Source organism: Xiphophorus couchianus, chromosome 7 (assembly GCF_001444195.1).
Source record: "Xiphophorus couchianus chromosome 7, X_couchianus-1.0, whole genome shotgun sequence".
Lineage (NCBI taxonomy): Eukaryota > Metazoa > Chordata > Actinopteri > Cyprinodontiformes > Poeciliidae > Xiphophorus > Xiphophorus couchianus.
The window spans coordinates 21,729,542-21,757,365 of NC_040234.1; the positions used below are offsets into that span (position 1 = coordinate 21,729,542).

General features: G+C 39.9%; 2 protein-coding genes across 2 annotated transcripts in view; one reads left to right on the top strand and one right to left on the bottom strand.

The window, feature by feature from the left end:
- The first annotated feature begins 11,996 nt into the window (after positions 1 to 11,996).
- Positions 11,997 to 18,279, top strand: tpt1 (tumor protein, translationally-controlled 1). Its single transcript, XM_028022550.1, has 6 exons — positions 11,997 to 12,164; positions 12,729 to 12,802; positions 15,241 to 15,425; positions 16,727 to 16,832; positions 16,917 to 17,033; positions 17,870 to 18,279. Exons 1-6 carry the CDS (start codon positions 12,137 to 12,139, stop codon positions 17,870 to 17,872), a joined length of 513 nt encoding a protein of 170 aa, XP_027878351.1. The 5' UTR covers positions 11,997 to 12,136; the 3' UTR covers positions 17,873 to 18,279.
- A 1,607-nt stretch (positions 18,280 to 19,886) lies between these two features.
- Positions 19,887 to 27,824, bottom strand: part of LOC114147850 (general transcription factor IIF subunit 2-like) — a 52,051-nt gene continuing 44,113 nt past the window's right edge. The window contains exons 5-8 of the mRNA XM_028022547.1: positions 27,193 to 27,274; positions 25,087 to 25,183; positions 21,931 to 22,074; positions 19,887 to 20,208 (exon numbers count right to left, since the gene is read on the bottom strand). Coding sequence (XP_027878348.1) covers positions 20,077 to 20,208; positions 21,931 to 22,074; positions 25,087 to 25,183; positions 27,193 to 27,274 — 455 coding nt within the window. The 3' untranslated portion in view covers positions 19,887 to 20,076. The remainder of the gene's footprint in view (positions 20,209 to 21,930; positions 22,075 to 25,086; positions 25,184 to 27,192; positions 27,275 to 27,824) is intronic.

Sequence of the window (27,824 nt, forward strand, 5' to 3'; positions counted from 1 at the left end):
GGAGAGCAACCTGTAGAGAGCAACCTGTGGAGAGCAACCTGTGGAGGACAACCTGTGGAGAGCAACCTGTGGAGGGCAACCTGTGGAGAGCAACCTGTAGAGAGCAACCTGTAGAGAGCAACCTGTGGAGAGCAACCTGTGGAGAGCAACCTGTAGAGGACAACCTGTGGAGAGCAACCTGTGGAGAGCAACCTGTAGAGAGCAACCTGTAGAGGACAACCTGTGGAGAGCAACCTGTAGAGAGCAACCTGTAGAGAGCAACCTGTGGAGGGCAACCTGTGGTGGGCAACCTGTGGAGAGCAACCTGTAGAGAGCAACCTGTGGAGAGCAACCTGTAGAGAGCAACCTGTGGAGAGCAACCTGTGGAGAGCAACCTGTAGAGGACAACCTGTGGAGAGCAACCTGTAGAGAGCAACCTGTGGAGAGCAACCTGTGGTGGGCAACCTGTAGAGAGCAACCTGTAGAGAGCAACCTGTGGAGAGCAACCTGTAGAGAGCAACCTGTGGAGAGCAACCTGTGGAGGGCAACCTGTAGAGAGCAACCTGTAGAGAGCAACCTGTAGAGAGCAACCTGTGGTGGGCAACCTGTAGAGAGCAACCTGTGGAGGGCAACCTGTGGAGAGCAACCTGTGGAGAGCAACCTGTAGAGAGCAACCTGTGGAGAGCAACCTGTAGAGAGCAACCTGTGGAGGGCAACCTGTGGAGGGCAACCTGTGGAGAGCAACCTGTGGTGGGCAACCTGTAGAGAGCAACCTGTGGAGAGCAACCTGTGGAGAGCAACCTGTAGAGGACAACCTGTGGAGAGCAACCTGCGGAGAGCAACCTGTGGAGGGCAACCTGTAGAGAGCAACCTGTGGAGAGCAACCTGTGGAGAGCAACCTGTAGAGGACAACCTGTGGAGAGCAACCTGTGGAGAGCAACCTGTAGAGAGCAACCTGTAGAGGACAACCTGTGGAGAGCAACCTGTAGAGAGCAACCTGTAGAGAGCAACCTGTGGAGGGCAACCTGTGGTGGGCAACCTGTGGAGAGCAACCTGTAGAGAGCAACCTGTGGAGAGCAACCTGTAGAGAGCAACCTGTGGAGAGCAACCTGTGGAGAGCAACCTGTAGAGGACAACCTGTGGAGAGCAACCTGTAGAGAGCAACCTGTGGAGAGCAACCTGTGGAGAGCAACCTGTGGTGGGCAACCTGTAGAGAGCAACCTGTAGAGAGCAACCTGTGGAGAGCAACCTGTAGAGAGCAACCTGTGGAGAGCAACCTGTGGAGGGCAACCTGTAGAGAGCAACCTGTAGAGAGCAACCTGTAGAGAGCAACCTGTGGTGGGCAACCTGTAGAGAGCAACCTGTGGAGGGCAACCTGTGGAGAGCAACCTGTGGAGAGCAACCTGTAGAGAGCAACCTGTGGAGAGCAACCTGTAGAGAGCAACCTGTGGAGAGCAACCTGTGGAGGGCAACCTGTGGAGGGCAACCTGTGGAGAGCAACCTGTGGTGGGCAACCTGTAGAGAGCAACCTGTGGAGAGCAACCTGTGGAGAGCAACCTGTAGAGGACAACCTGTGGAGAGCAACCTGCGGAGAGCAACCTGTGGAGGGCAACCTGTAGAGAGCAACCTGTGGAGAGCAACCTGTAGAGGACAACCTGTGGAGAGCAACCTGCGGAGAGCAACTCTCACTATGTTTCTCTAATCTGAACCATTTGCAAATTCAGTTTTCTAGAAATTAATACCTTTTTGAGGACAATGTACATTAGTCAATCACCCCAATTTACATCATTTTTGAAATCCTGGGGGGAACCGGAGCACCCGGAGAAAACCCCACACTAACACGGGGAGACCAGACAAACTCCCACAGAAAGAGGCGCCTGGTTGAGAATGAAGAACGCTTTTCTGTGAAGATGCAGCACTAACCACTGCATCACCGTGTTGTCCTTTTTTGTTTTTTAGTCTAAAATGTAAAATGTAATTTGGGGATTTGAAAATGGTTCAGGACTGACCTGGACTCTTTAACTAGTTGCTTGTTTTAGAGGTTTTCTTGCTTTTCTCACCACAAATGTTTCTCCAATCGGAACCGTTTGCAAATTAAATTTTCCAGAAATCAATACTACCTTTTTTGAGGACAATTTACATTGGTCAATAACAATAATTTATATGGTTTGGAAATCTGTGGGAAACCGGAGCACCCGGAGAAAAACCCACGGTCATTTTTTGGGGGGGATCTAAAATAAGAAATATATTTTGGGGTTTTGCAAACGGTTCAGAAATTACATTTTTTCCTAATCGCTTTATTCAGAGGCTTTCTTGCTTTTCTTCTTGAACATTTGTGGTTTTCTGAGCCCCAAACAGTGTCGTATCTTCTTAAACAATGATTTTTCCTTGGCGACTGCCCCCACTGGTTCCTGTGACAGATTTTCCACAGAGCGGTCCGTCACGTCCATGGATTCCATGTTACTCGGCATGTTTTCCATAAAGTCATTTACCTGGTTGGGAGAGGCATCAGGAACATCAATGTTTTCTGACAGGGTTTCCTCTGTCAGACGGTCCTGATCCATGGACGCAGTGTCAGAAACCTTGTTTTCCGGGGTAGTGTCTTTCTCGTTTGGTTCTTTTTGTCTCGCAGGTCCTAATTCGTGTTTGAGTTGATGATCAGTTTTTGTGTTTTCCTGCTGTGAGTTAAGCTCACAGCTGGAGGGAAGTTGTTGAAAAGCAGTCAGTTGTTTTAGGAGACTGTCTTTCTCAGCTTTAAGCTCGGTGATAATCTTCAGGTCACTCATCATTTGCTCTGAATACGTTTTAACCTCTTTATGTACATGCTGCTTAATTGTTCCTAACTGCTGTATTAGAGTCAAAACCTTTCCTTCATATCTGGCTTTTAGTTCTTGGTAAGTCACTGTTGCGAATTCCAGAACAGATTGCAGATGTTTCATTGCCTTAGTTGATTGCCATTGCAGGAAAGAGATCTCTTCTGCCTTTCTCTGATTGAGGTTGTCCTTCTCTGCTCTGAGTGCCTTGATGAGCTCAATAAGATCATGCTTGGTTTTTTCCAAATTAGCTTCTGTCATATGAGTCACATCTGCTTCATACCTCGAGTTTAGTTCTAGGTATGAACCATTAATCTGTTCCAGTTCTCTCAACAGGTATTTCTCGGTTTCCTTGAAGCTGCTGATCTCCTTGGACATTTTCTCTATTAAATTTTGGTTCTGTATGATCTTGTCTTCATTGACCACCTGCATGTCAGCCTGACGTTTCCTCTCACTAATGTCTGCTTCAGATTTGGACTGAAGCTCCTCGTATTTAGCCTTCATGTCGTCCAGCTCTTGTTGGAGTGCACTGTTTTTGTCTTTTAATTCCTCAATCCTTGACATGAACGCTCGCTCTGTGGCAATATGATCTACCTTCACTGTGTCTAGGTCCTTTTGCAGCTGCTGTTTTGTTTCGCTGTCCACCTCAGAATCGATAATTGCTGGGCTGAGAGTCTCTGGATTGTTGCACATTTCAATTGCCTGTAGTTGTTCCTTCAACTCGATGTTCCTGCCGATGAAAATCTCCTTAAGAGCTCTCTGCCTCTCTACCTCAGCTTTTGTTTCCTCCAGTTTTGTTTGGGTGTCGTCCAGCTTTTGGTTCTGGTCAAATAATTTTGCTTTCTCCATTTTTAAAAGAGAGGCAAGTCGTTGTATCTCTATGTGGAAATCAAAGGGAGGAGGTCTGTTCCCTACCCACCCATACTGACGTCCTTTGGCTACCTCACTGATGGAACAATTTTGGCTTTGATGTGCCATGTTTTGACAAAATAATACTTGTTCAAATCAGTCTGCTAACAATCTCACTGTAAAAGCGCTTTGCGCTTTTACAAAAAACGTTTCTTACCGCTCATCTCTTCTTCCTGCGGGGATCACACCGGGTGGAAGGCAGAGTAATCAGCTCCACATCCCTCTTTCAGCGCCAAATACCGAGTTTCGAGTAAAAACCGGGGAGTGACAGCGGTGGGTGGGTGGGCGCCTCCTGAGACTGGGGAGCTCCGGAGCGCACAGGCGGGTTTTTCTTTACACACACACACACTCACACGGCTCTGCGCTCCTGCTCAGTGTCTCTCCCTGCTAAAGTCAACAACCCTCAGGTGGGGGGAGTGGATCACTGCGCCACCACTTAACAGCTGCCTCAATTCCCGCGGTCAGAACTTTTGCACGGATTTGGCTCAATGGATTGGAAGTGCCGAGCAGTTGTTTGGATCCTGGCAGAGCTTTTTACCGTGTGCGGTTCTGGTGGGTCGTCGGTTTATGAGCTTCTTTGATGTTTGCCGAACTGGTCCATAAATTTATGTAAAACTGTAAGCTTGAATACAATAACTTAAACTTACTACCTGTCTCTTGGTGTTTTATTCACACTCGGCTCCTCAGCCGAACCTTTCTGACTGCCTATTACCATATTTGTAGTCAGGCGCCTAGCCTTAGTTAGCAATACATGTGACTTTATCCACAACAACATAGAAGCACAATTTATGCTGTTATGGGAAGATTCTTACTTGGCCTCACTAGAAGCTCAACAATTCAGAGTTTCTGATAAATCCTTTATTGTCACTAGCTAAATATCATATTCACTGTTCCAGGTAGGGGAAGCCATGCCTTGCTGCATTTTACCATGAAGTTAAGTTTTATATCCCGACCATCAAAGACAAAAAATAGATATTAAAACAATTGAAATCTGTATTGCTTTGAATGTACAGTTGGGAACCGAAGCCCCTTAGCTTTTTCTTTTTCTTGAACATGTTTATCTGTATTTGTTTTTTCTTGAGGCAGAACAAATGTTTCTCTCTGTCGTTATACAGTGTTAATAAAGTTTTTTGTTTTTTTTAAAAACATCCCCCCTTCCCCCCACACCCAACAGACTTCTTGTGGCTATGATGTTGAACTGTGATGTCACACATCCTGTTTGTGACATCACTGGTGACTGTCTTTGTATTCCCAGATTCCACAGAGAAATTCATTTGCAGTTTAAGGTTCGAACGAGAAAGAAACGATGGCGGAGAAAGATTTCACGTTACAAAAGTTAGAGATTCTCCAGAAGAACCAGATGAAGCTGAACAGTGAAAATGAGCAGCTTCAGAAAACAGTGGAGAGTCTGAAGAGGAAACTAGAGAGACTGAACAGGACCAACGACCCAACAAATTGGCATGTAGAGAATTGCAAACTCATAAGTTCGAATGGGTATTATAAAAAACAAATGATTAAAGTTAATTTGGAATTGGAGGAAGCGAGAACAACAATTGAAAGAATGCAAAATGATTATTGCAACATGCAACAATTAACAATTAAACTAGAACGGAAGCGGGCCATGGCAAAAAATGACGCGGAAAAATCTTTAAAAGAAAAGTCAGAAAAACTGCTGTGCCTTACTAGGGAGAACGAGGAATTGAATAAGCAGATCGTGACTTTAAAAATCAAGATAGACAGAATGGAATCCAGGGTGGAAAAAACCAAGATTGAGCCACAAATTGATGAAACACAGGAGGAAGAAACACCAAAACCGAATATATTCCGGAGAGTTGGGCGTATTTTTGTTGACATGTATAATTCGGGAACGCTGAGGTACTGGGTGCCACCCTGGATTTTTTAATAACTGAAAAAAATTTCAGGTAACTGGACGTAAGTATTGGGGGGTCACTGTGTTGTGAAAACTGGTATGAGGAGGTGGGATCATTCCAGACTAATGCAGACAACAGATCATGAAGGCCTGAGCAAGTGAATCTTGCATTTTGATTTTTTGATGATTATGGGACAAGATATTTTGAATTTACTTATGATGATCATACACCATATATAAAACTGTAATTGAAGTAATAATCAAACAATGTGTTAGATACAGAGGCAAGGGAAAAAGGCAAGTCCGAACATGTCTGGACTTGCCCCAGAGCTGAGTCCCAATTAAGGATCTGAAACTAAGATGGTCACGAGGAAAGTAAGGGAGCTACAAACATCCTTGTAGCTGGTACAAGGATGTTTGAGGATAGCGCCAGCAGAGAGGGGAGCTTGGGGGGTTGCTGGTACCAGGATGTTTGGGGATAGCGACAGCAGAGAGGGGAGCTTGGGGGGTTGCTGGTACCAGGATGTTTGGGGATAGCGACAGCAGAGAGGGGAGCTTGGGGGGTTGCTGGTACCAGGATGTTTGGGGATAGCGCCAGCAGAGAGGGGAGCTTGGGGGGTTGCTGGTACCAGGATGTTTGGGGATAGCGCCAGCAGAGAGGGGAGCTTGGGGGGTTGCTGGTACCAGGATGTTTGGGGATAGCGACAGCAGAGAGGGGAGCTTGGGGGGTTGCTGGTACCAGGATGTTTGGGGATAGCGACAGCAGAGAGGGGAGCTTGGGGGGTTGCTGGTACCAGGATGTTTGGGGATAGCGCCAGCAGAGAGGGGAGCTTGGGGGGTTGCTGGTACCAGGATGTTTGGGGATAGCGCCAGCAGAGAGGGGAGCTTGGGGGGTTGCTGGTACCAGGATGTTTGGGGATAGCGACAGCAGAGAGGGGAGCTTGGGGGGTTGCTGGTACCAGGATGTTTGGGGATAGCGACAGCAGAGAGGGGAGCTTGGGGGGTTGCTGGTACCAGGATGTTTGGGGATAGCGCCAGCAGAGAGGGGAGCTTGGGGGGTTGCTGGTACCAGGATGTTTGGGGATAGCGACAGCAGAGAGGGGAGCTTGGGGGGTTGCTGGTACCAGGATGTTTGGGGATAGCGACAGCAGAGAGGGGAGCTTGGGGGGTTGCTGGTACCAGGATGTTTGGGGATAGCGCCAGCAGAGAGGGGAGCTTGGGGGGTTGCTGGTACCAGGATGTTTGGGGATAGCGACAGCAGAGAGGGGAGCTTGGGGGGTTGCTGGTACCAGGATGTTTGAGGATAGCGCCAGCAGAGAGGGGAGCTTGGGGGGTTGCTGGTACCAGGATGTTTGAGGATAGCGCCAGCAGAGAGGGGAGCTTGGGGGGTTGCTGGTACCAGGATGTTTGGGGATAGCGCCAGCAGAGAGGGGAGCTTGGGGGGTTGCTGGTACCAGGATGTTTGGGGATAGCGACAGCAGAGAGGGAAACTATCATTGTTTCCTCAAGAAATGCTTTACAAATGTCACAGTTAAGACTTTTAAGACATGCATATTAAATGTGCAGCTATTCACATGAAGTATTTAAAATAAGTTATGCTTTATGACAGGGGTGTCCAAAGTCGGTCCTGGAGGGCCGGCAGCCTGCATGTTTTAGTTCTCTCCCTGGTTTAACGCACCTGCCTCAAATGATGGCTCATTAGAAGACCTAAAGGTTGTTGGTACCACCAGGGAGAGAACTAAAACGTGCAGGATGCCGGCCCTCCAGGACCGACTTTGGACACCACTGCTTTATGATATTTTCTTTGCAGAAAAGACAATAGAACAATAGTTAATTGAGAACTTTCTAAGCTCTTCTGGATGCAGATCAGAGCATGTTTACTTAGGGAATATTAGAGCAGTTTACCATATATTTATTTCTCTGTTTTCTTAATTAACTAAGTGGGAGGAGACATTAGAGAAGGAAAAGTGGAAAAGACAGAATTATTAAAGTAGAAGTTTAAAGTATACCGTTGTCTTTCTCATTCACCCAGATTCCTTAGATCAGGGGTCACCAACCTTTTAGAGACTGGGAGCTACTTCACGGATCCAGAGTAACACGAAGGGCTACTTGTCTGATACAGACATAAATTGTCTTGGCTATATATATATATATATATATATATATATATATATATATATATATATATATATGATTACATGCTGCCTGATCATGTTAATGTTAGGGACTACTGACAGTAGTTATCAGTAATAATTTACCATGGCAGCTATGGTTAATTGCTATTATGTGATCAGAAGTTCTTAGTTCAGAGTTTTGAGTTTGATTCCCTTTTGGAGATTTTCTGTGTGATTCTAAATTGCCCACAAGTGACTGAGAGTTTGGATTGTTGCAGCAGCAGCTGTACAGCTGGACGCACTGAGAGATTTTCCTTTAAATTAAAAAAAGAAAAGTTATTGTATTTCTATTATCCAACCCTGTTTACTAATATCAAAATTATGGAGAAGAAAAAGTTATTTTGTGCCAAAACATCTTGTATGTAGCGCGCATCAGTGTGAGTCTGTGGGGGTCAAAGGGCACCCAAAGCCTAAATCTTATTGGTCAGTTTGCTTTTTCTGTGAGCTAAAAATGATGAGTGGAGTTTGAACCTCCCGTAGTTATAAGATTTCGCCAATCCTCCTCTTTCCGTGGATCTCACTGCTTCGCTTCAATGTCTTTATTATTTAGCATCGTTTGTGTAAAAAAAAAGAAAAAAGAAATAAAAGGGTGCGCTGCTTTAGTGGTTTAGTTTTGTGCCGATGTTTGCGCGTTGGAGAGGTGGTTGTGCTCCTGCAGGTCAGGTGCAGTGATAGTTTTGTACCTTCCAATCTGTCAGACATTTTTTTTCGACATCTGCTTGTGTCAGCCCGCAGGTGACCCGTCAGCTGTTCAGTTCACAAAATCACAAAAAAGCTAATAAACCGACAACCCGCCAGAACCGCGCACTGTAAAAAGCTCAGGCAGAACCTGAGGTTCAAATGATGAGTGGTTCAAACTCCAGTCATCATTTTTAACTCACAGAAAAAGAAAACTGACCTATAAGATTTAGGCTTCGGCGTTCCCCACCTCACCAACTTAAAACTCTGAACTAAGAACGTCTGACCACAATATAGCAAGTGGTCGTGTATTCTGCGTAAGCCAGCACCAGATGGCGCTTTGGACTTACGCATGGCCCCTATAGAAAGCACGATATCTGTGTTATTAGAACGATTGTCCAATGTTACGATACGCTTCTTGGAGTGCAGATCCGCTCTCAGTCCCTTTACGCTTCAGGGTTCAACTTAGTTTCGTCATGAAAACAAGCCTCTTACAAAAAAAAAGAAAAGAAAAAGACTCACTACGGCTGTTGGTTGATTCAGCTGCTGGAGTTTTCCCCAGGAACGTGCAGTGCAACACATAGCAACAGGAAATTTGACTTAAGCAACTAATTTGCAAAGTAACCTAAAAGTTGAATATTTAAACCATTTGCTCTACTGAATTCCTCAGTAGTGCAGCAAGCAATGACAAGAAGGTAGAAGTTTGTTACATAGATAGAGTGCTGATGACATCACAAGCATGACTCTAGTTGTGACATCACAGAGTTTTCCTTCATCTTTGGAATGTGTTACCGTTGGTTACACTATCTATGTTGTTATACAAGCAGTTTATGGAGAGACGTTTTTTTTGGCAATATTTACATAAAATGTGTGAATTTAGATTTCCAGATTTGTTTCATTGTGTCCAATGAAACATAAAACCTTTCAAAAGTATTCACACACTCACACTTTTACAAACCTGAAAGTTGCAAAGAAAAATGATACTCTCCTTTAAATCTTTGTTTTAATATGTAGCGTCGCTGCTGGCTATCTGTTTGTATTGGGACTTTTTTGTCCTCCTCTGTGATTCTGTACATTCATTTTCGCGTTTAGATGTTTTCCTGTTGGCCTTTCTTTAAACCCCTCAAGAGGCTCGGCAGCACAAACACTCAGCGATGATCGAGATCAGCGGGAGCTTACATCCATCAATCAGTTCTTGGTCCATTAAGTCCCCACAGAAATATTATCTGTTTCTTTTTGTCTTTTTTTTTACTCTTGGTTTTGTGCTGCTTCTGTCTGCTGTCTCTCTTTAGATCCGTTTGGCCTGAGGTACCGGCTCTCCAGAACTAATCTAGACAAAAGTTTTCTCTTTTGTGATGTGATTAAAAAAAAATGCCTCAAAGTCTTTTGTATTATTATTATTATTATTATTTGCTCTACAGAGCTAAAGCTGGTGGAATAATCTGTTGGTCTCCTTTCTTCCTTTTGTAGAGATATTTGATATTTGAGAGGTAAGACACGCCGTGTCTTCCATTTTGTTGACCCCAGTAAAGGTTCCTCATTTCTGCCTGCTACTATGATTGAAGTCTGAGTTCTCCAGCAATCAGTGCAGAACGATTACCAATGAAACATGCAGCAGGAGATCTCTCACCTGTGCAACAACACCGGCTGTTTTACCTGGAGGTTGATACTGATGGAACTGACAGTCTATGAAGCAACACTGACCTGAAACATAAAATATGCTGCTATAATTGGAACTCTATAATGTAATCTCAGTAAATATGTTTTATACTCTGTCTGTTTTTATAAACTATCGTATCCGTAATAAAAACAGATAGGTTGCTGAATCTAGCTGATGGGTCGGTCCTGAATGTTTGGGCTGTTAGAGTCGGTTCTTTGAATTGAACCACGGGAACCGGCTCCTAGAGCCGTTCTTCATTATGAGGGCCGGGGCTGCAAACACAGTTCCTACCCAACTCTTCAAACCGCACAGTGATCGATCTGCACAGGTGCTGTGAGGAACAAAAGACAATTTTAACTCTGTTTCTCGTCCAGTAGCATAAACACTGAAATTAAGAAACCACAATCCCTGAATTAGGAGGGAATGTGGGGCAAATGTGATGAAAGATTTGCATTATTACTAAACTTCTATCACTGCTGGATCAAAGAATTATGGAATATTATGTATTTATTCATATTTTAAAGGTATGTACTTTTAGGACTGCCATCTAGTAAAAGCTGCATGAGCTGGCTACTGGTGTCTAAAACTCAGTCACCATGTCTTCTCATCTTCTGAAACAACCAGGAGGGGTATTGTGAAGCACCGCCTCACAGGGCGGGTATCAAAAAGGCTAACATGAGGTGCAAGTTGGGCAGGTTAAAGTAAGAGAAACCAGATACTGCATTCAAAGCATGATGAAGACCAGCAAGCAAAACATTCACAGAGTGGATGTAGTAGAATATCAGAGTTCAGGAGATACAGGATAGAAGATTTGACTGAATCAAGACACTGTTCACAAGTTCAGACTGGGGAACTAACTGGAAAATTGCTGGCTAAGCAGAAAAATAGATTGTATTTACTTAAATTTATACAAACCAATTTTCTCAACTACTGCAACATATAAAAGACAAGTAAAATTACATTGTGTGATTTAAGTATTGCAATCCTAAAATAACTTGAACAATTTTGTTTTTAAATGTGTTTTTTAAAATGCATTTAGTTGTACATAAACTAAATAGTAAATCTTGACATTAAAAGTTAAATGCGAATAATCTATTTGGTCAAGACTTTTCCATGGTACAAAATATTCTTAAACTCATCTAAAATATTATTCTCAGCAACATTTCTTTTTTTTTCTGCCTACAACAGCAGCAATATATTTACTACATACATTAAAGATTCATGGTCTCATTTTCCGTTTGCTTCAGCAGAAATGGCGTAGTGTCTGGGTTTGTTAAAATGTTAAACTTTTACCACCCGAAATCCTCACCACTTTCAAATAATTCACTATTTATTTTATTTTAGTTGTTGCATGGACTCAATTTAAATAGATTAACTTATAAAGAATTACTATATTTGTTTTCTTTATCCAAAAGTTTCTGCCACTTGTTTAAGATGAGTACAAATAACAAGTTGATGACAATTAAGTGATGCTCACTTGAACTTTTTTTTTTTTAACCAGAATGTTTTATGTTCACCTTTTGTTTTGGAACTTGGAAATTTTACATTTCCAAACTTCGAAATTTCCCACTGTTTTGGGGTAAGGGCTTTAACTACACTTTTAGTTGCAATTTTAAAAATGTGTATGTACTTGTAAAAATACATAAAATGGCGTCAAAACCCGTTGGTTGTTTATATTGTTTTAGAGCAGTTCCCCTGGATGTTGTTAATCTGAGAGAGAAAAAAAAGTCAGAATGCTTTTTTTAGTGGCCCTACTGCTTTTCCTTAAGTTAACCGTTCTGTGTTGGACCTTTGAATTTTTAAATGTAAGATTTGGACATTTAAAATCATATCGGTGCGGTTTTTTCGGTACTCGGGGAAACACCGTTGTCGTACCACTGTCGGCCACCACTGCCGGGTGGCGGTAGAGCGCGGAGCCGCGGTTGAGTCTCGGTGACATCAGCAGGATGTAAATGCAGCGGCTCGCGGCCTGATCGCTCTTTTTCCTCTGCCGTGCTGTAGGAGCGGTTGGCCTGCTCTCTGTCTCTGAAGATTTTAACACCCAAGCCGCAAAATGATCATCTACAAGTGCATCATCAGCAGTAAGTAGCCGCCGTCGAAGATGTTTTGTTCGTTGTTAGTCGCTGTTGCGGCCGTTAGGAGTTTAATTTAGTTTCCAGTGTGTGGTTTTGAGTTAGCTCAACTAGCCGGCTAACTCGTGTGTATCAATTGAGAAGTTAGCGGTAACGGAGATAAAAAAAAATCACTGGTGAATCATAGGATCGCCCACCCTTTTTGGCTCGTAGATTTATATTATGGCTTTAACTACACCTCTGTAAGCAATATTATAAAGTTACAAGTGTATAAAACGGTATCGGAAGCAGTTGGGTGGCTAAGTTTTAGCGGAGCGGCTGCTCTGGATGTTTTAATTGGGGTTAGTTTCAGTGAATGATGTGGCCTTTCTGCCGCACGTAACTGCTACTGCTGTTAGCCATCGGAAGATTTTATGACTTTTACATTGGGGGTGTGCTACAAAGTATGACTTGGGTCGCGTAATAAATTTATTTCACAAGCAGGGAGCGTCTTTCCCTTTTGTCGGACGGCGCGCCCAGCTGTTGGCTTTGTTTTAAGTTTCCTCTCTTTTTCCTCCCCATTTCTTCCAACAGATGATGAGATGTTTTCAGATACCTTCAAAGTAAAAGAAACTGATAGCGGAATCTTCTATGAAGTTGAAGGAAAGGTGAGTTCAGAATGTAATCTAATTGATTACTTGTAACAATTGAAACTGATTTTAACTCGCTATTAGCAGCAGATAACTGCTGCGGTTATGGGGAAAAAATCACTTTATTGGTGTGTTTGGCCCACATTTATTGGGATTTTACTTTTCGCAGTAGTGTTTGGGGTGGGGTGAGACTTTCTGCTCCTCTGCAGTCTGAAACCCGTTCTACAGCTCTGACCCAATGCGCATTTAAAGTCTTTACTAGCAACGGGGCTGGTATGCGGCTTTAGGTGTATGACCATCTTGAATAAAAATACTAGCATTTTTACTTAGTTTTGAAGTTGTCCAGTTATATTTGAAGAAATTCTGCAAATTGAGATTGTCCTACTATTCTTTAAATTGTTTAAAAATACAAACACTCTGTTAACTGTTGGGACATTTTTATTGATTCACTCTTTTTGCACTTTACACCAAACATAACGCAGACGCTAAAAACAGAGAAGAGCTCAGATCGAAACTGAAGCCGTCAGTGATGCGTCGTTTATTTACATCCACATTGACTGATGTTAGTCTCTTATATCTGTGTTGAAATGATGAGCAAAACAGATGTTTTTGTTTTTATCTTTTTTAGGTGCAGGTAGTGTGATCACTTTAACAAAGTAATCAAAGTGTGAGGAAATGTAAAAATTATTTTAATCCGATAAAGATTTGAAATCCCTGTTTAAATAAGAAAATAAACATTATATTGCCTAAAATGTAATGAAGTGTCATTCCTTTTACCTTTTACAAATTTGATGATTTGTAGCAAAAGATGCATCTGCAGCTAGAAATACTTCATCAACAAGTGAAAAGCTCAATCTTTTCTGCTTTACTGAACAATAACAGAGTGTAATTTATTTATTTTTTTATTAACTAGTTATTAATTGGATACTTAAAGGGAGATAGTTTTTTCTCAGTTTAAACAGGGTGAAGTTAAAACTGACACTTGAGGAGTTTTGGGTGGAACATATTTACAGATGAGGGAGGTTTTTCATCTTAAATGTCATATTTTCTGCAGTTTTGCATTAATTACTGCTGTGATTTTAGCATACAGTCTGTTTTAGAGTCTATATACTCCAGTTAACAATTACTCAATTAGTTGACGACTGAATAATCGATTAATCTGATTTTTGGCTTCAGCACAGCAGCATTAATATCTATCAATATGGGCCCAAATTTTCTTATTGGTGAATCTCTAATTGAGTGACGGCTCTAGTGAACGGTGTAGGAGTCTGGAAACTAACGTAACGTGAGACATTCTCTTGTTTCTCGTTTAACTCAAAAATGATTTTAAAAAAAAGTTGAGTTTACTTTTTAAAACCTAATTCACTTGAAACCTCAGCATAGGAACCATTTAACCGTCTCCAATACAAAAACCCTTAAAACAGTAAAACTACTGGGAAATCGCTAATATATGGCATCATTTTGTTGTCGACGGCTCATTTTAGTCCATAATGTCTTTCTGATGATCTGACTTTATTTTTAGTTTTTGGCAGCTGGTTTTAAACTGAGGTCTGTAGAAAGTAAATGTTGCTAATTAAAAGCCAAAATATAAAATGCAATTTGCATATGAAGTGAAGAAACTCGTAACAGTTTATAGCAGATTTTTTGTTTTTAATCATTTTCTTTGTTAGAGTTGAGTTGATGTGAAGATTGTGAAAATAAGGGCAGCTTGGCTATTTTTATTGGTTTGAGATGTTAAACACCAATAATAAAAGAAAATCTCATATGTTTTTTTCATACCGGATCCAATTTTAATTTTATTCTTCCTTTTTAATGCTTTTTAAAAACAACAAAAGAGAAGTTGCAGATGAATATTTATATATTTCATTCATTGTATCTGAGCTGTATGAGAATTGTTGATTACAGGAATATTACCAAAATACTCACAGAATAAAGATGTAATTTTACCATAAAAATGTCAAGTTTATTTAGTCATTAAAGTTTGATGTAAGCAGCTCAGATCTTGGTTTGTTCTTCTAAATAGATTTAATAGTTTGCAGAATCATTTCAAAGTCCTGCTACTGCTGATTTGATGCTAATGTTAAAAGATGAAATGATTCCCTATCTGTATAAGCTGATACCAAAGTATAACTTCAAAAGATGCTCAGCATTCCTATTTTACATTTTTTATTAGTTTTCATGTTGAAGTTCTCATAAAATTACTTAATTCTTAGAATTTTATGACTTAATTCTGGTAATAATCGCTTTATTCTCACATTATTTCCACTTTATTGTTATAATATTATGACTTTATTCTCATCATTAAGATAAAAAATAAAATAAAAAAATTGTAGCCTGCCTCGTAGAGTCGATCTGAATTCAAACAAGATCTGGAGATGGTGACAACCCAAATTTCAGCCACCAAGAAGCGACGTAATCTGTAAAAATGATGCAGCCGCCGTTTGTCTTCCTCCCAGACGGTGACCAGGACAGAAGGGTTCGACGACGCTTTGATTTCAGCCAACGCCTCTGCTGAGGAGGCGTGCGAAGGCAACGATTCGGCCACCGTCTCCGGCGTCGACATCGTCCTCAACCACAAGCTGCAGGAGACCGGCTTCGACAAGAAGCAGTACATGGCCTACATCAAGGAATACGTCAAGACGTGAGTTGTGTTTGTGAATCACTTGAAATGAGAGTAAAATGTTGGTTTAGAGCAGGACTGTTGAACTCATTTCCACTCTGGGCTTCATCGGTGTTCTTAAAGGGCCAGTTGTGGAAGAATGTGTAAAATAAAACCCATTAAGAAGCTGTTAAAATATTAATAAACACCTGAGTATTCGATAAGTTCTTCCTCAAATTAAATGTTGTAGAACATCCAGGTTTTCATGATTATTTCTGATTATTTTTTTGCGATCAAAATAACTAATTTAGAAATATTTACAAGGAATTCTGCAATATTTGCACTTATCTATGAATGTGAGATTTTTGGTACCTGCCACATTGACTACAAACTAACTGGAAATCTAGTAAGGCTGAGCTGAGGCAGCGGTGGAGTAAAAGTAAGAAATACTGCCACCTGCAGGTCGGAGTCTGTATCCCTCAAGTCCAATGTTTTAGACTATTTTTGCAAAGAAATTTGTAATAAACTCAGCAGGAAAAAATGTTGCCATCTGCAGATTTTGCATGAATCAAGGAATCACCAAAAACTGGAGGAACTGCTTGGTGAAATTTGGCATCTGAAGGTCGTATAAAAAGCTGTGGCGGGCCAGATTTGGCCCCCGGGCCTCAAGTTTGACACACGTGGTTTAGAGCAAAAGGTCCCAGACTTTTCTTTTCCTTGTTCCACAAAGAGCGTCGATGTCAGTCTGGAGACCGCCTTTATAAAACCCTCAGAAAAGGCTCTGAACTTTACAATGTTTTCTTAAATATTTCATAATTATTAATTTACCACAAACGCTAACCTCATACCTTCTGCCTTTAGATGGCCATGATTTCTGCAGTGGAATATTTTATTATCATATAATAAAATATGACTTTATTACCAACTAATACAACTTTTCAACAAAATTTCCCTTATGATTCTAAAAAATATGTAATATTTTAATCGCATCAGTTATGTTTTTTTGCCTCCACAGTGGGGCTGCTGGACGCTTCATTGGTTTTTGTTTTTTCCCCTTGTTGCAGAAACGTTTCTATTTCTAGCTAGTTATGCTAGTTTTAGGAGCAAAGCAGCTTGATGAATTTGACTGGCAGCCAATCAGAAAATAAACATCAGAAATAACATTTAAATAAATTATTTTAACTTGCTTTTTATAAATTAAGACAGAAAATAAAAATTATGATGAAAAGTGTAATAAGATTTTTTTTTTCTTTCTCATTTTGTATGTTTTTCCTCATCTTCTCTCCACCTTTGAGGCCTGAAAACTCTTACTTGTAGGTTGTTGATGGTGTTTGTGTGTGCAGGGTGAAGGCCAAGCTGCAGGAGACCAACCCTAACAGAGTGGAGAGCTTCATGGCTGAGGTCCAGCCAGAAGTCAAGAGGATCCTCGGCAACATCAAGAACTATCAGGTAGCTCCAGGTTGACGAAACGACTCGTTTTGTCTCTTTGTTTTGCAGAAACTTGGGTTTTCCTGATGCACGTTTTCTCTTCAGTTTTTCACAGGGGAGTCCATGAACCCGGAGGGCATGGTGGGCCTGCTGGACTACCGTGAGGACGGCGTCACACCGTACATGCTTTTCTTCAAAGACGGCCTGCTGGTTGAGAAATGTGTACGTACTTCGTATGATGACGAAAACTCATTTAAAGGGGCAGCACCATGTAAAATGTTTGAGCTTTACATCATGTTATATGTTGCTTTGAGAAATCCTTTAATCTCCATGGCAACCATTCAGCTGTCCAAAGCTGCCTCGCTCGGCTCCTTCAGACTAGCCAGCAATAATTAGCAAACGCATACAAGCTACTTCTCAGTGCAGTGTTGGTGAAAACGTTGCACTAAAACGACATTTCTTGAGAGAGAAGTTTTTAAAGACAATTCAAGGAGTTAAATTACTTTTAAGTCTTATTTGACATAGAATTTGGCAAAGTACTTAAGTAAGAGTAGTATTACTTCAACATATTTCTACTCAAGTAAAAAGTAGCCAGAAATTACTCAAGAAAGAGCAAAAAAGTATTTGGTAAAAAGTAACTGATCAATTTATCAATCATTTTATATTTAAAAACTTCATCGTCAGACCAAAATACAAACTTTTTTAAGGACGAAAATGATAAGTAACAAAAGATAGGTAAAAAGACAAAAGAAGATTTTTCCTGATCAATTTCTTTCAATAAAAGAACTTATAAAACTTTAATAAAAACTGCAGGTCTGTATCTGGTGAATTTTTGGTTTAAACTTGTTTATTTTTCATTCAGTGAGTAGAGACTCAATTTTACTCAAGTAAAAGTAGAGTAGAAAAAAAAACTCCTTAAAAGTAAATCTAACTAGTTACTATTGAACAACTGAAGTTAGCATGGTGCCATTTTATAGCACAAACGCATAGTGCCGCCCCTTTAACAATCGACTCCATAGCAACAGAAATAACTCTTAACTTTCTGTTTGTGTTCACAGTAACTACCTGGAACATCATCTGCTGTGTAATTGACTGCTGCTCCCCAAAAAGCCCCCAAACGCAGACTGCTGGAGCGTTACTCTACATCATGTCTGAACGGATCCTCGTCCTGTCCACACTGGCCCGCAGCACCACTAAAACTGTGGGGAATCTATTGCCATTTGGTCACCAAATACAGTTTTTAACTTTCTTGTTTTCCTTTTGGGCCAGCGCTCATGTTGAAAACGAAACGGCAGGACAGAAAGTGAAGCTCCGACTCTGGCTGCAAAGCAGTTTTTTTTCTGTTTTAGCATCAAGTTTGACATCCATGGCCTTCATCATGCTTGGGTTTCTGGTTGTGTTAAACGAGTCCATCTCCAATGCAAAGACTTCAGGTTCAATTTGAAAATAAAAAGTACCTCTACTTTAAGTTTATCTCATTTTCTGGGGGGAAAACTTTTCTTTACTGTGTTTTCTACAAATCCTGCATGTTTGACTCTCATGACTCAAAAGATTCATATAAAATCCCATCTGGCAAGGAAAAAGGTAAACAAATGTAGTTTAAACTACAATGAGATGATTCAAGTGTTTTACAATAAACACATTTAATTTTCTCTAAATATTGCCTACCAAAAAAATTATTGCAGAAATGTTTGGTTCAGTGATTAAAATACAGCTGTAAAAAGTCACTCCATACTTTTAGTTTTAGCTACTTTTGCTACAAAAAGTACAGCTGGCTATTTATATTTTAAAATAATTTTCTGTTTTACATGTTTACATAATCTCAGTGCTGATATAACAGGTTTATATTTGTACCCTGCTTTAATCCTGAGTCATCAGTACAATGATTTAATTATACAATTTAACCATTTTTTTGTTTTACCAATGAAAAGATCAAGATGAAGCTGAAAATCTAAAAAGCTTGAACTGCAGTTTCTCAAAACAAATATATTTAGAGAAAGCGTTGCCTCTGAAACAAACTACCATGAAGCTGCGTTGACAAAGCCCAGAGTTTTACATTTTTATAAGGTTTTCATGCAAGAAGCCAACAGAAAAAAACATTTAAAAAGACTGAACAAGCCTGTGTGAAAAAACTTCATCCAAAGATCCTGCTGTACCGGAAAAGTGAGGGATTTGTTAAAGCAAACAGGTGATTAGGGTGTTTTTTCACCAAGTGTTTCAGTTGCTGTGAGAACCAGGACCAGACTTCACATTTCACTTTTTTTCTTTGACCAGTGGCACAGGTGATACAGGTGATTCAGACTGAGCAGCCCAAAGACCCCTTAGAAATATAGACAGAGGTCAAGGATTCCCCCAGTGGTTTATCAGCCTGGCGGGCCTCCAGTATGCAGGCCATTTAATTTAAACAGGTATTTTTTACACCAGTGGCAGTAAAGATGGACTAAGCTAAAGGTTTATAGCTTAATCTATAAACTTATAAGGCGATGTTCACACTGCAGCCTGAAATGACCCAATTTCGATCTTTTTGTCAAATCATTTTATTTATTTATTCATTCGAAAAGAATCCGACCTGTGTTGTTCAGACTGTCATGAAACAATCAGGTCTTGTTACGGTGAAAAAAAAATAATAAAATTGGAGTTGGGGCCACTTTGGCCTGCAGTGTGAACGCAGTAAGTAATCTCACCCTAATCAGGCGACGCTGCTGATCCACAAAGGTTTGTCGGGTTTGGTCTGCGGGTTTTTCTGCCTCGTGTAATTGAGTGTAAAAATCTTTTAAAGCTGTTTCCGGATAGATTGTATCCTGCGACACCCCGCAGGTTTTCAGCCATCTTTGATTTCCTCTAATGTGTTTCCAGTTTATCAGCCACTAAATCCTCAGTTTTAGTAAGGATCGAATCAGTTTTTTATCACAGAAGGACATTTCCACGTGTCAAACAGAGGTGTGGGTGATTACATGACTAATTGCAGCGCAGCTTTGTGGTAACAGCTGGAGCAGATAGCTGTTGTTAGCTCCAACTGCTTTGTCTGCTGTGAAAAACACCTGCTGAACGAACAAGTTCAGGAGAGACAGACACTGTTTTCCAACAGCTTTAATCCAGAGAACAGAAAACATGGCAACATTACTGGAAAGCAAAATTGACTCAAGCCCACAACTTAAATTCATCATGCTGAATATTATACATGATTCTCCACCAATTGTAAACAAATAAATAAACTTTTACACCCATATAGCATTTTCTGTGAGGTGAGATGTCTCTGATGGAGTCAGGGGCTTTTCTGCTCCTCTTCCTCACTCGGTTGGTAGTGACGGTACTCTGGCTTCAGCTCCCAGGTGCATTTGTGCGCTCCCTTGCGATTGCATACACCGATTTCCCTCATGATTTCTTTAAGATATGTCTGCAACGCACAGGACAAACTCCAATAAGATGCAGCATTAACAGAAATAAAGTTAGTTGGAATCAAAAATGTCAAAAACAAGAGAATCATAGGAGAAAAACAGAAGAAACAAAGTCATTAGCTGCTTTTCCATTACAAATGTTTGTCTCTAAATGTTCTTACGTTGAAAGAAAAAACACAAATTTGAAATTTTGGTATTTCTGTTAAATAATTAAAAAGTTTGTTCAAGCAATAAGTCATTAAACAATATCCTCCAGCTACTTCCTGTTATCTTTGTCTTCTGGGTTTTGATCATGTGATGCGAAGAAAGTGTTTCCATTGCAGTTTTATGAGATAAAACAGTTTAGATACAGACAGAAAATCATTCTGTGGCTCTTTTACAAGAGATCAGGAGGTCCGTGTTTTAATGGGTCGCATGGTTTCTGATTAGGTGCAAAGTCAATTTTTACTCCAGTAAAAATAAAGTAAAAATAAAATTTTGTAATTTCTATCCAAGAAATTACTAAAGAGTGAAAAAGTATTTGGTAAACAAAGCCATTCAAGTACTGGGTAACTGACCAAAACATTAATCGTTTAATATTTAAAAAATACCTAAATATAAAGTTATGTGGAACTTGTGGTATTGAAAAAAATCTAAATGAAAGTAATTCATGTAAATAATCACAAAAAAAAAAACATTTTTCCAAATCAATTTAGTTCAATAAACTGGAGAAACTTTACTAAAAATGCAGCTGTGCTTCTTTGTCTAGTGATTTTTATTTTAATTTTATTTTTTTCAGACATATTTTTTATTTACAGTAAGAAAATATGTTCGTTTTTCATTCAGTGAAGTTTCTCACAGTGGACAAAGTGACCAGAAATTTTACTCAAGAGTACTGATAATTCATTATAAAATTACTGAAGTAAAAGCACAGCGTAGGCAATTTTTTTCCAAAAATTACAAAATATTATTATTATTACTATTATTGTTGTAATTTTGTTGTTTTTTTTTTTACATAATCTTTTTAAAACTTTAAAGACTTTGTGCCTGGATTTCCGCCTTGCAGGACAATAAAGGTTGTTTCTATTCTGTTCTGCTTAAATAAATGTAACCAGCCAACTCTGCCTACATGCATATCTGAGCCATTTTAGCATCAGTCATTTTTTTTTTACATGACACAAATACACAAAACATTCTTAAAGACGTGGAATCGTCTGTGAGATGTTACACCCCACAGTGACCACAAGGTGTCTCTGTTGAGCTTCCAACCCATCAGCCGCTCCGCTAGCCGATCACCAGAGATCTGCTTCAAAACTTCTCATAATGGACATTTCGATTACTTTAGTTCAGTTAATTTGAGTGTTGGCCAAGTGCTTTGGGAGGGAAACGCTGGAGTGGAGTGTATCGGGGCGTTTGACTCCTACTCAACCGATGGTTATGCAATCAGAGGCAATCAGAGCTAGAGGAGGACCTGGAGGTCTCATTTGCACCTACACGTTGCTTTTTCTCTGAGAGCTGGAACGAATCCAGAGCGCGGTATCGATTTGCACTGTGTGTGTCTGTGTGCACACTCCAGCCTAAAATTTCCGCCACAACAGATTGTGTGAATAGCCACAGACGTCATGCTGTGGGCGGCTGGTTCGAATTTAACAATGCAAGGTGGAAAGTGGGCAGGTGTGTGTGTGTTTTTGGTGCCTTCAGTGATAATGCTAAGTGTAGTGTGTGTGTGTGTGTGTGCTCACCACGGGCTGCTTGGTGATGTCCACCAGGTCCTTGAAGCTGTAATATTGGTGCTTCTCAAAAGCAGAGAAGAGCAGGTCCAACACCTGCTGCCGATCCGCCCTCACCATCTTACCCTCAGACTTCTTCTTCTTCTCGTACTCCAACTTCAAAAAAAGTTTTTAAAAAAATTAACCATCCTTTACATTAACAGCGACTTCTTCACATGTAATCACCAAGGTTTTCTAAAACTCTAGAAATAACAAAAACTGAAATAGAACCGTGGAACCAACGTCACTGCGTATGACGTTTACGTCTCGCGCAGTCGCTCGGCGCCATCTTTAAAGGCCACAGACCGAAGCAAACTATTCCGGTGTTTTTATTTTTATTCGGTTTTTTTCCAAGTTGGACATTGGATATTCGCGCTCCGCGGAGTAAGCGGCGTTTAGCTCAAGGTTGATCCGTTTTATGAACGCTAATTTCGGCCAGCTGTTCTTTACCGCTCCCTCCTCAAGCTCTCGGAGGTTCACTTAGGGACCGTCATCAAATATCCGAACCAAACACTCCTGTCGAACAAATGTTAATAATGCCTTGCCTTGTGACCAACGGATACAAAAAGTGGTAATTCATGCTATTACATGAGACACAGTATCCTCTATTAAAATTTAAAGTAATATTCAATATTTTAAATAATTTTAATAATAAATGATGTTTTCTTCAATAGCTTCCAAATCGTGTGCCCCATTAACTCAAAATCAGTGTGAAATTGTTCCACTAGACTGTATAGATGAGGCACACTCATTTTTCTGCAATTTCTTATGTCAAAATTTAGTATTAACGTTTTTCATAAACTAAAATAAGCAGAAACAATAACTAATGGGAAAAGAAATTGTAACATTGTGCATTTTTAAAATAAATAATAGATATAATATCCTTTGTTTTCACGTTTATGAAATCTTTCGAACTGATGTAAAATTGATTTCTTTCCCCCCAAACAAACAAGCTGTTGACAAATTACGACGCTCTGCACTCTTTCTGGCGGCGCTTAAGCTAGTCCGCAAAATGGCAACAGCAAAAGTTGGGACAAAACGCCAGTTTAGTCCCGTCACAATGCAAAACTTTGACCTTTATGGATTCTGCTTTATGGATTCTGCACCTAAAAATTAACCAAAGTTTGAATAAATTAAAATTACTACTGTAAAAACTAAACAATACTTAACTAATAAGTAGTAAAATCTGGCAAACACACTAAAAACCAAAACTAATTGAATTAGACAAAAACAAAAAAGTTCCAACGAAATAAAACTAAACTATAACGAAAAACCCCAAACTAACTCATGGACTGAATTATCTTTTATTTGGATCTTATGTGACGGACATTAAGTTTATTAAATTGCAATAATCTGAAAAGTGTGGCATGTGTTAAATGTCGGCTTCAGACTTAAATGTAGACGAAGGGACACAGCAGATAGTACTGCTATAAAAATATGGAGAATTTTAATGTAGTTATAAAGCATCTCAAAACTAGTCTTGAAGAGAAAAATAATCAAAACCAATGAAGAGAAAATCCCCATTTTGTATGTTTTTGTCCATCCGTTTGGGTCTTTACTGCAACTAAAAGCAGCCAAAGCGCTTAAAAATAAAAACACCGGGCCGTTTTTTAACAATAGGTTCATATTTTTTGGTCTCTTGAGAATTAATCATTTCAAAAGCCTCCCAAATGTAAAGTCACAGTGGGTACTGCGCAGTTACCTAGCAACCTTAGACAAGTCCAGTCCCGTTACCTAGCAACCCAAGCAGAATTCCAGGACATTTGGTCAGCTGGTTCTACTGTTCTATGCGCTGTATAATGGCTACTGGAGCCTAGAAGCTGAATGCTGCTTCTTCGTGTTTGGTTCTGATTCTGTGTATGCTGAGTAGACCAGAACCAGAACATCTCTGCGTCCAATCTGACAGAATTTATGGTATTTTGCAATGAAAAAACAAACAAGACTTTCAGCTGTAATCACAAAAGAATAAAATATTGACTCAGAAAATAAACGCCACACTTTTCAGATTACTATTGATAAGTTTTTTCCAAAAACAAAGTACTGTTTTAAATCCCTTTAAACTCTAAATTACATTGAAATTTGTGGTTGTGATGGAATAACATTTGAAAAAAACAGATAATTTCTATATTTGCAGCAGGGCTGACCAATCAAATCTTCATCTGCTTTGCTCTCATCTGTGAATAAGCAGGTAAATATTCGCTTTTTTAACCAAGAGACGGATTAAAGTCGACTAAAGAGCATCGCTAAAAGCCACAGTCAGTGACAGCGCTGAGAGCACTTTGCCTTAAAGGTCGCGGTGCTTCGTTTGTGCTGCCTAATGAATCACAGCACAACAAGAACATATTTCAGTTAAATTTACAAAAAAGGGTGAAGCTTCAAATGTCCTACTGCCATTTTTATGATCACAACAAGAGATGAGATCTAAACAGAAATAATAACAATAGAATCTATAACACATTTATTGACTGAATAATATTCAGTCAATAAGTGTTGACTGAATATTTACAAGAAAAAGAGGTGAAGGAAGAATTTGTTTCTTTCATATATATATATATATGAAAGAAACAAAGTAAAAATTGAAAAAATAAATATATGAAAAAAATAGAAATATACAAGAAGAAACAGGTGTAAAAATATTATATAAAAACGAGAAAAATATGAAAATAAAAAAATTAGTAAAAACATAAAATTAAAAGAAACTGTTGTAAAAATTTGAAATATATATATAAACATATAAGAAGAATGAGTGAAAAAATTAGAAAAAAATATGTAAATGAAAAACAAAAGAAAAAAGAAGTGGATATTTAAGAAAAGATTTTTATCTCTGAAAAAAAAACAATATTTCAGTGAAATAGGAGTGAAACATTTATGAAAAAAGAAAACGATATTAACAAGAAAAAATTTAAATAAAATCAGGAGTTAAAAAGTATTAGAAAAATTATATATATATGTGTATATATACAATATATATGTTTTGCCAAACTAAAGTTTTTACTGCCCCCCCATGAGCATTTTCTGCCACTGTTTAATGCATAACCTTGACGCATCACTGATGCTGGTGAGTGTATGTAAACTCTGTTTCTGACCCAAACTGGTGCCACTCCTTCACGCCTGCAGCGTCCTCCTTACATTGAAGTCGTGGTTGGCCACAGGCTTGAAGACGGTGGCGACGGCTCGGTCCAGCTGCTGCACCAAACGCCGCGGCTTGACGGACTCGACCTGCAGCCTGTCAGACACACAGCAGACGAAGCAAAGCGAGGCGGTTTGAGTCTCTGTGGGAAAACTGACAGATGTGTCTGGTGGCAGGCAGGGCAGCAGCTGTCAGCGTCTTCAGGTTCAACTCCTCAAATCTACCCTGGCAGCTTCTTTCCTTACAGATCTGCTACTTTCTGTCTCGTAACATTCATACCCACAGCGTGTTTTATGTAATCACAGTGAACATGTGGGGACATTTCCACTGGAATATTTGCAGATGGGACAGACGTGCCGTTATCTTTGCCTGCAACAGAGCTAATTGTGAGGAGTATCACAAATTTGACATTTCTGGAGCTCCAACTGTCAACATTTCCATCCCTGAAGTCTTTCCCTTTAAATTGCTCCTCGCCGCTCTGAGAGCTGACACACTGATACAAACCGTTTGTTCGCCTCGGGTCGCAGTGTAGCGCTGCATCTGCCACAGAGATGCTGTTGCTATAGCGATGCCATCCACTAAATGTGGCTGGAAAAACATATTCCAGTGAAGAGGACACAAAGACCAGTACAAAAAAACCCCAGGGAGAGTGGAGTGTTGTTCTGTACACCAATCAACAGCAGCTGTAATTCACATAAAATCAGTTCAAATCTCTTGATTTTTAGTCGCTAAGTGATGAAAGAAGCAACTTTGGTTACACAACAGATCAATCTCCTCTCTCTGTGTGTTTACAGGACATTTATGTAAGCTGCAAAAGTTAAATAAACTGGACATTGTTTTAATGCCATTCATGCAGTTTTTATCTAGAACAAACTTCCAGAAAACTGCAGAATAGCCGAAACACCGACTTAATTTGTGCCATTTAAGATTTCACTTTGATGTTTAAATGACATTATAAATGACATTATTATTAATTTAAACCAAGTCGTAGTTACAGATTTTGACGTCGTAATTATGAGTTTTAGTGTCAAATATGAGAATAAAAGTACATTTTGGCTGTTAAAGTCAATTATGAGTTTTGATATCAAATTTAACAAGAATAAAAGCCATAATTACAATAACCTGAGGCTTTAAAGTCATAGGTTGTGTTCACACTACAACCTGAAGTGACCCAATTCTGATTGTTTTTAACTGCAAACTGTATCTGATCTTTTCATGACAGTCTGAACAGCACAGGTTGGATTCTTTTTGAATGAAACCCATATCCGACAGGTATCCGATTCAAATGTGATTCAAAACGTTCAGGTCATATTCATCCGAACTGAACGTCACTGATGCTGGAAAGATCTCACTATTCTGCGCCCTGATATGCGCTAGCAGGACGTATAACAACAACCACGAAAGACTATAATGAGGATTAAGTTGTTAATATGCTGCTCCGGTCGGACAACAACTTCAAATGCTCCACCGTTCACCTCCATGTTTACTTCGACAAACACTGAGCACTTCTTCTTTTTATGGAGGTTGGCAGAACTCTGAGAACGCTGATGCTATTGCGCCCTCTACTGCGCATGCGGGACACTTTCAGGTCCTTTGCCCGTTCAGACTGCAGAACACATACAGGTCGCATACAGTATGTGTGGCAGTGTGATCGGCCCCGGCAAAAAAAATCGGAATTGGGTCACTTCAGGCTGCCGTGTGAACGCAGCCCAAATTAAAGGAGAAACAGTCAATTTCAAGTTTTAAAAAAAATAAAATAATTATGACAATAAAAGTGATTAAGACTTTTACTCTTGTAATCATAACTTCCTGTTGGACCTTTATTTTTTCTGTCTTGGCAGAAATGGGCTTCCATAGTCAGAAGAGCAGAACCAATGAAAAATGGGTTTCAGCTTTTAGTTAGGTAGAAAACATTTCAACGGTGTTTATTTTCTGCTTGTTTGTATTTTTTCTCCAATGGTTTAATTAGCTCTCCAGTTGAATATATGCAGTTATTACTTGCAGAAAATGGTTTAAAATGATACATTTATTTATTTCCACTCTGTATCAAATGTAAACGATGCGTGTCAAAACCCAGAGAGCCAACGGCTTGGCGCTTCACTGACCTCTTGACCTTCATGTAGCTGTCGGAGACGACGGGCCGGCACTCGGCTCTGTGCAACACCGTCCCCTCCAGACTGACTTCATCTGCAACACAAACTGTGACTCAGCCGCCTCATCGTGATTCACACACACAGATGCACTGTTATGGAAATGATAAAGAAAAGTTTCGGAAATGATAAAAAACATGAATTTATCAATCTCACCTCAAGTATCTGATCTCTGCTGGGAGACACGGTGTCCCGCAGGGTTCACTTTTGGGCTTTGTTTTAAATTTATATCTTTTATTATTGGATTTAGCTCCTTCTTGTTTCTTTTTATTGTTTTTTAACCATACATATGCTCAAAACTTTAAATAACTCAAAGTTATTTCATATTTACATTTTCACAGTGAACTTAGATTAGAAACCACAGCCTTAAAACTGGATCTCCTCTAAAAGATTTACATCAACAAATTTTAATAACTCAAACCCCAAATATACCTTAACAATCACAGTAAGAACTATCTGCCCCCACTACAGATGGTGACATCTATGGTCTTCCATACGTCCACTCTTTGGGGTTCAGCCAATCAGAGCCAAGAAAATTGAATGGCACTGCTGATTGGCTGCCAACATGTCAAGTAGCATTGCACCTT

Bases quoted from the DNA above. Each gene is read 5' to 3' on its own strand.
- tpt1 (XM_028022550.1), top strand. From the start codon at position 12,137: ATGATCATCTACAAGTGCATCATCAGCA. The intron at 12,165-12,728 runs GTAAGTAGCCGC...TTCTTCCAACAG, and splicing joins CTACAAGTGCATCATCAGCA to ATGATGAGATGTTTTCAGAT. The intron at 12,803-15,240 runs GTGAGTTCAGAA...TCTTCCTCCCAG, and splicing joins TCTATGAAGTTGAAGGAAAG to ACGGTGACCAGGACAGAAGG.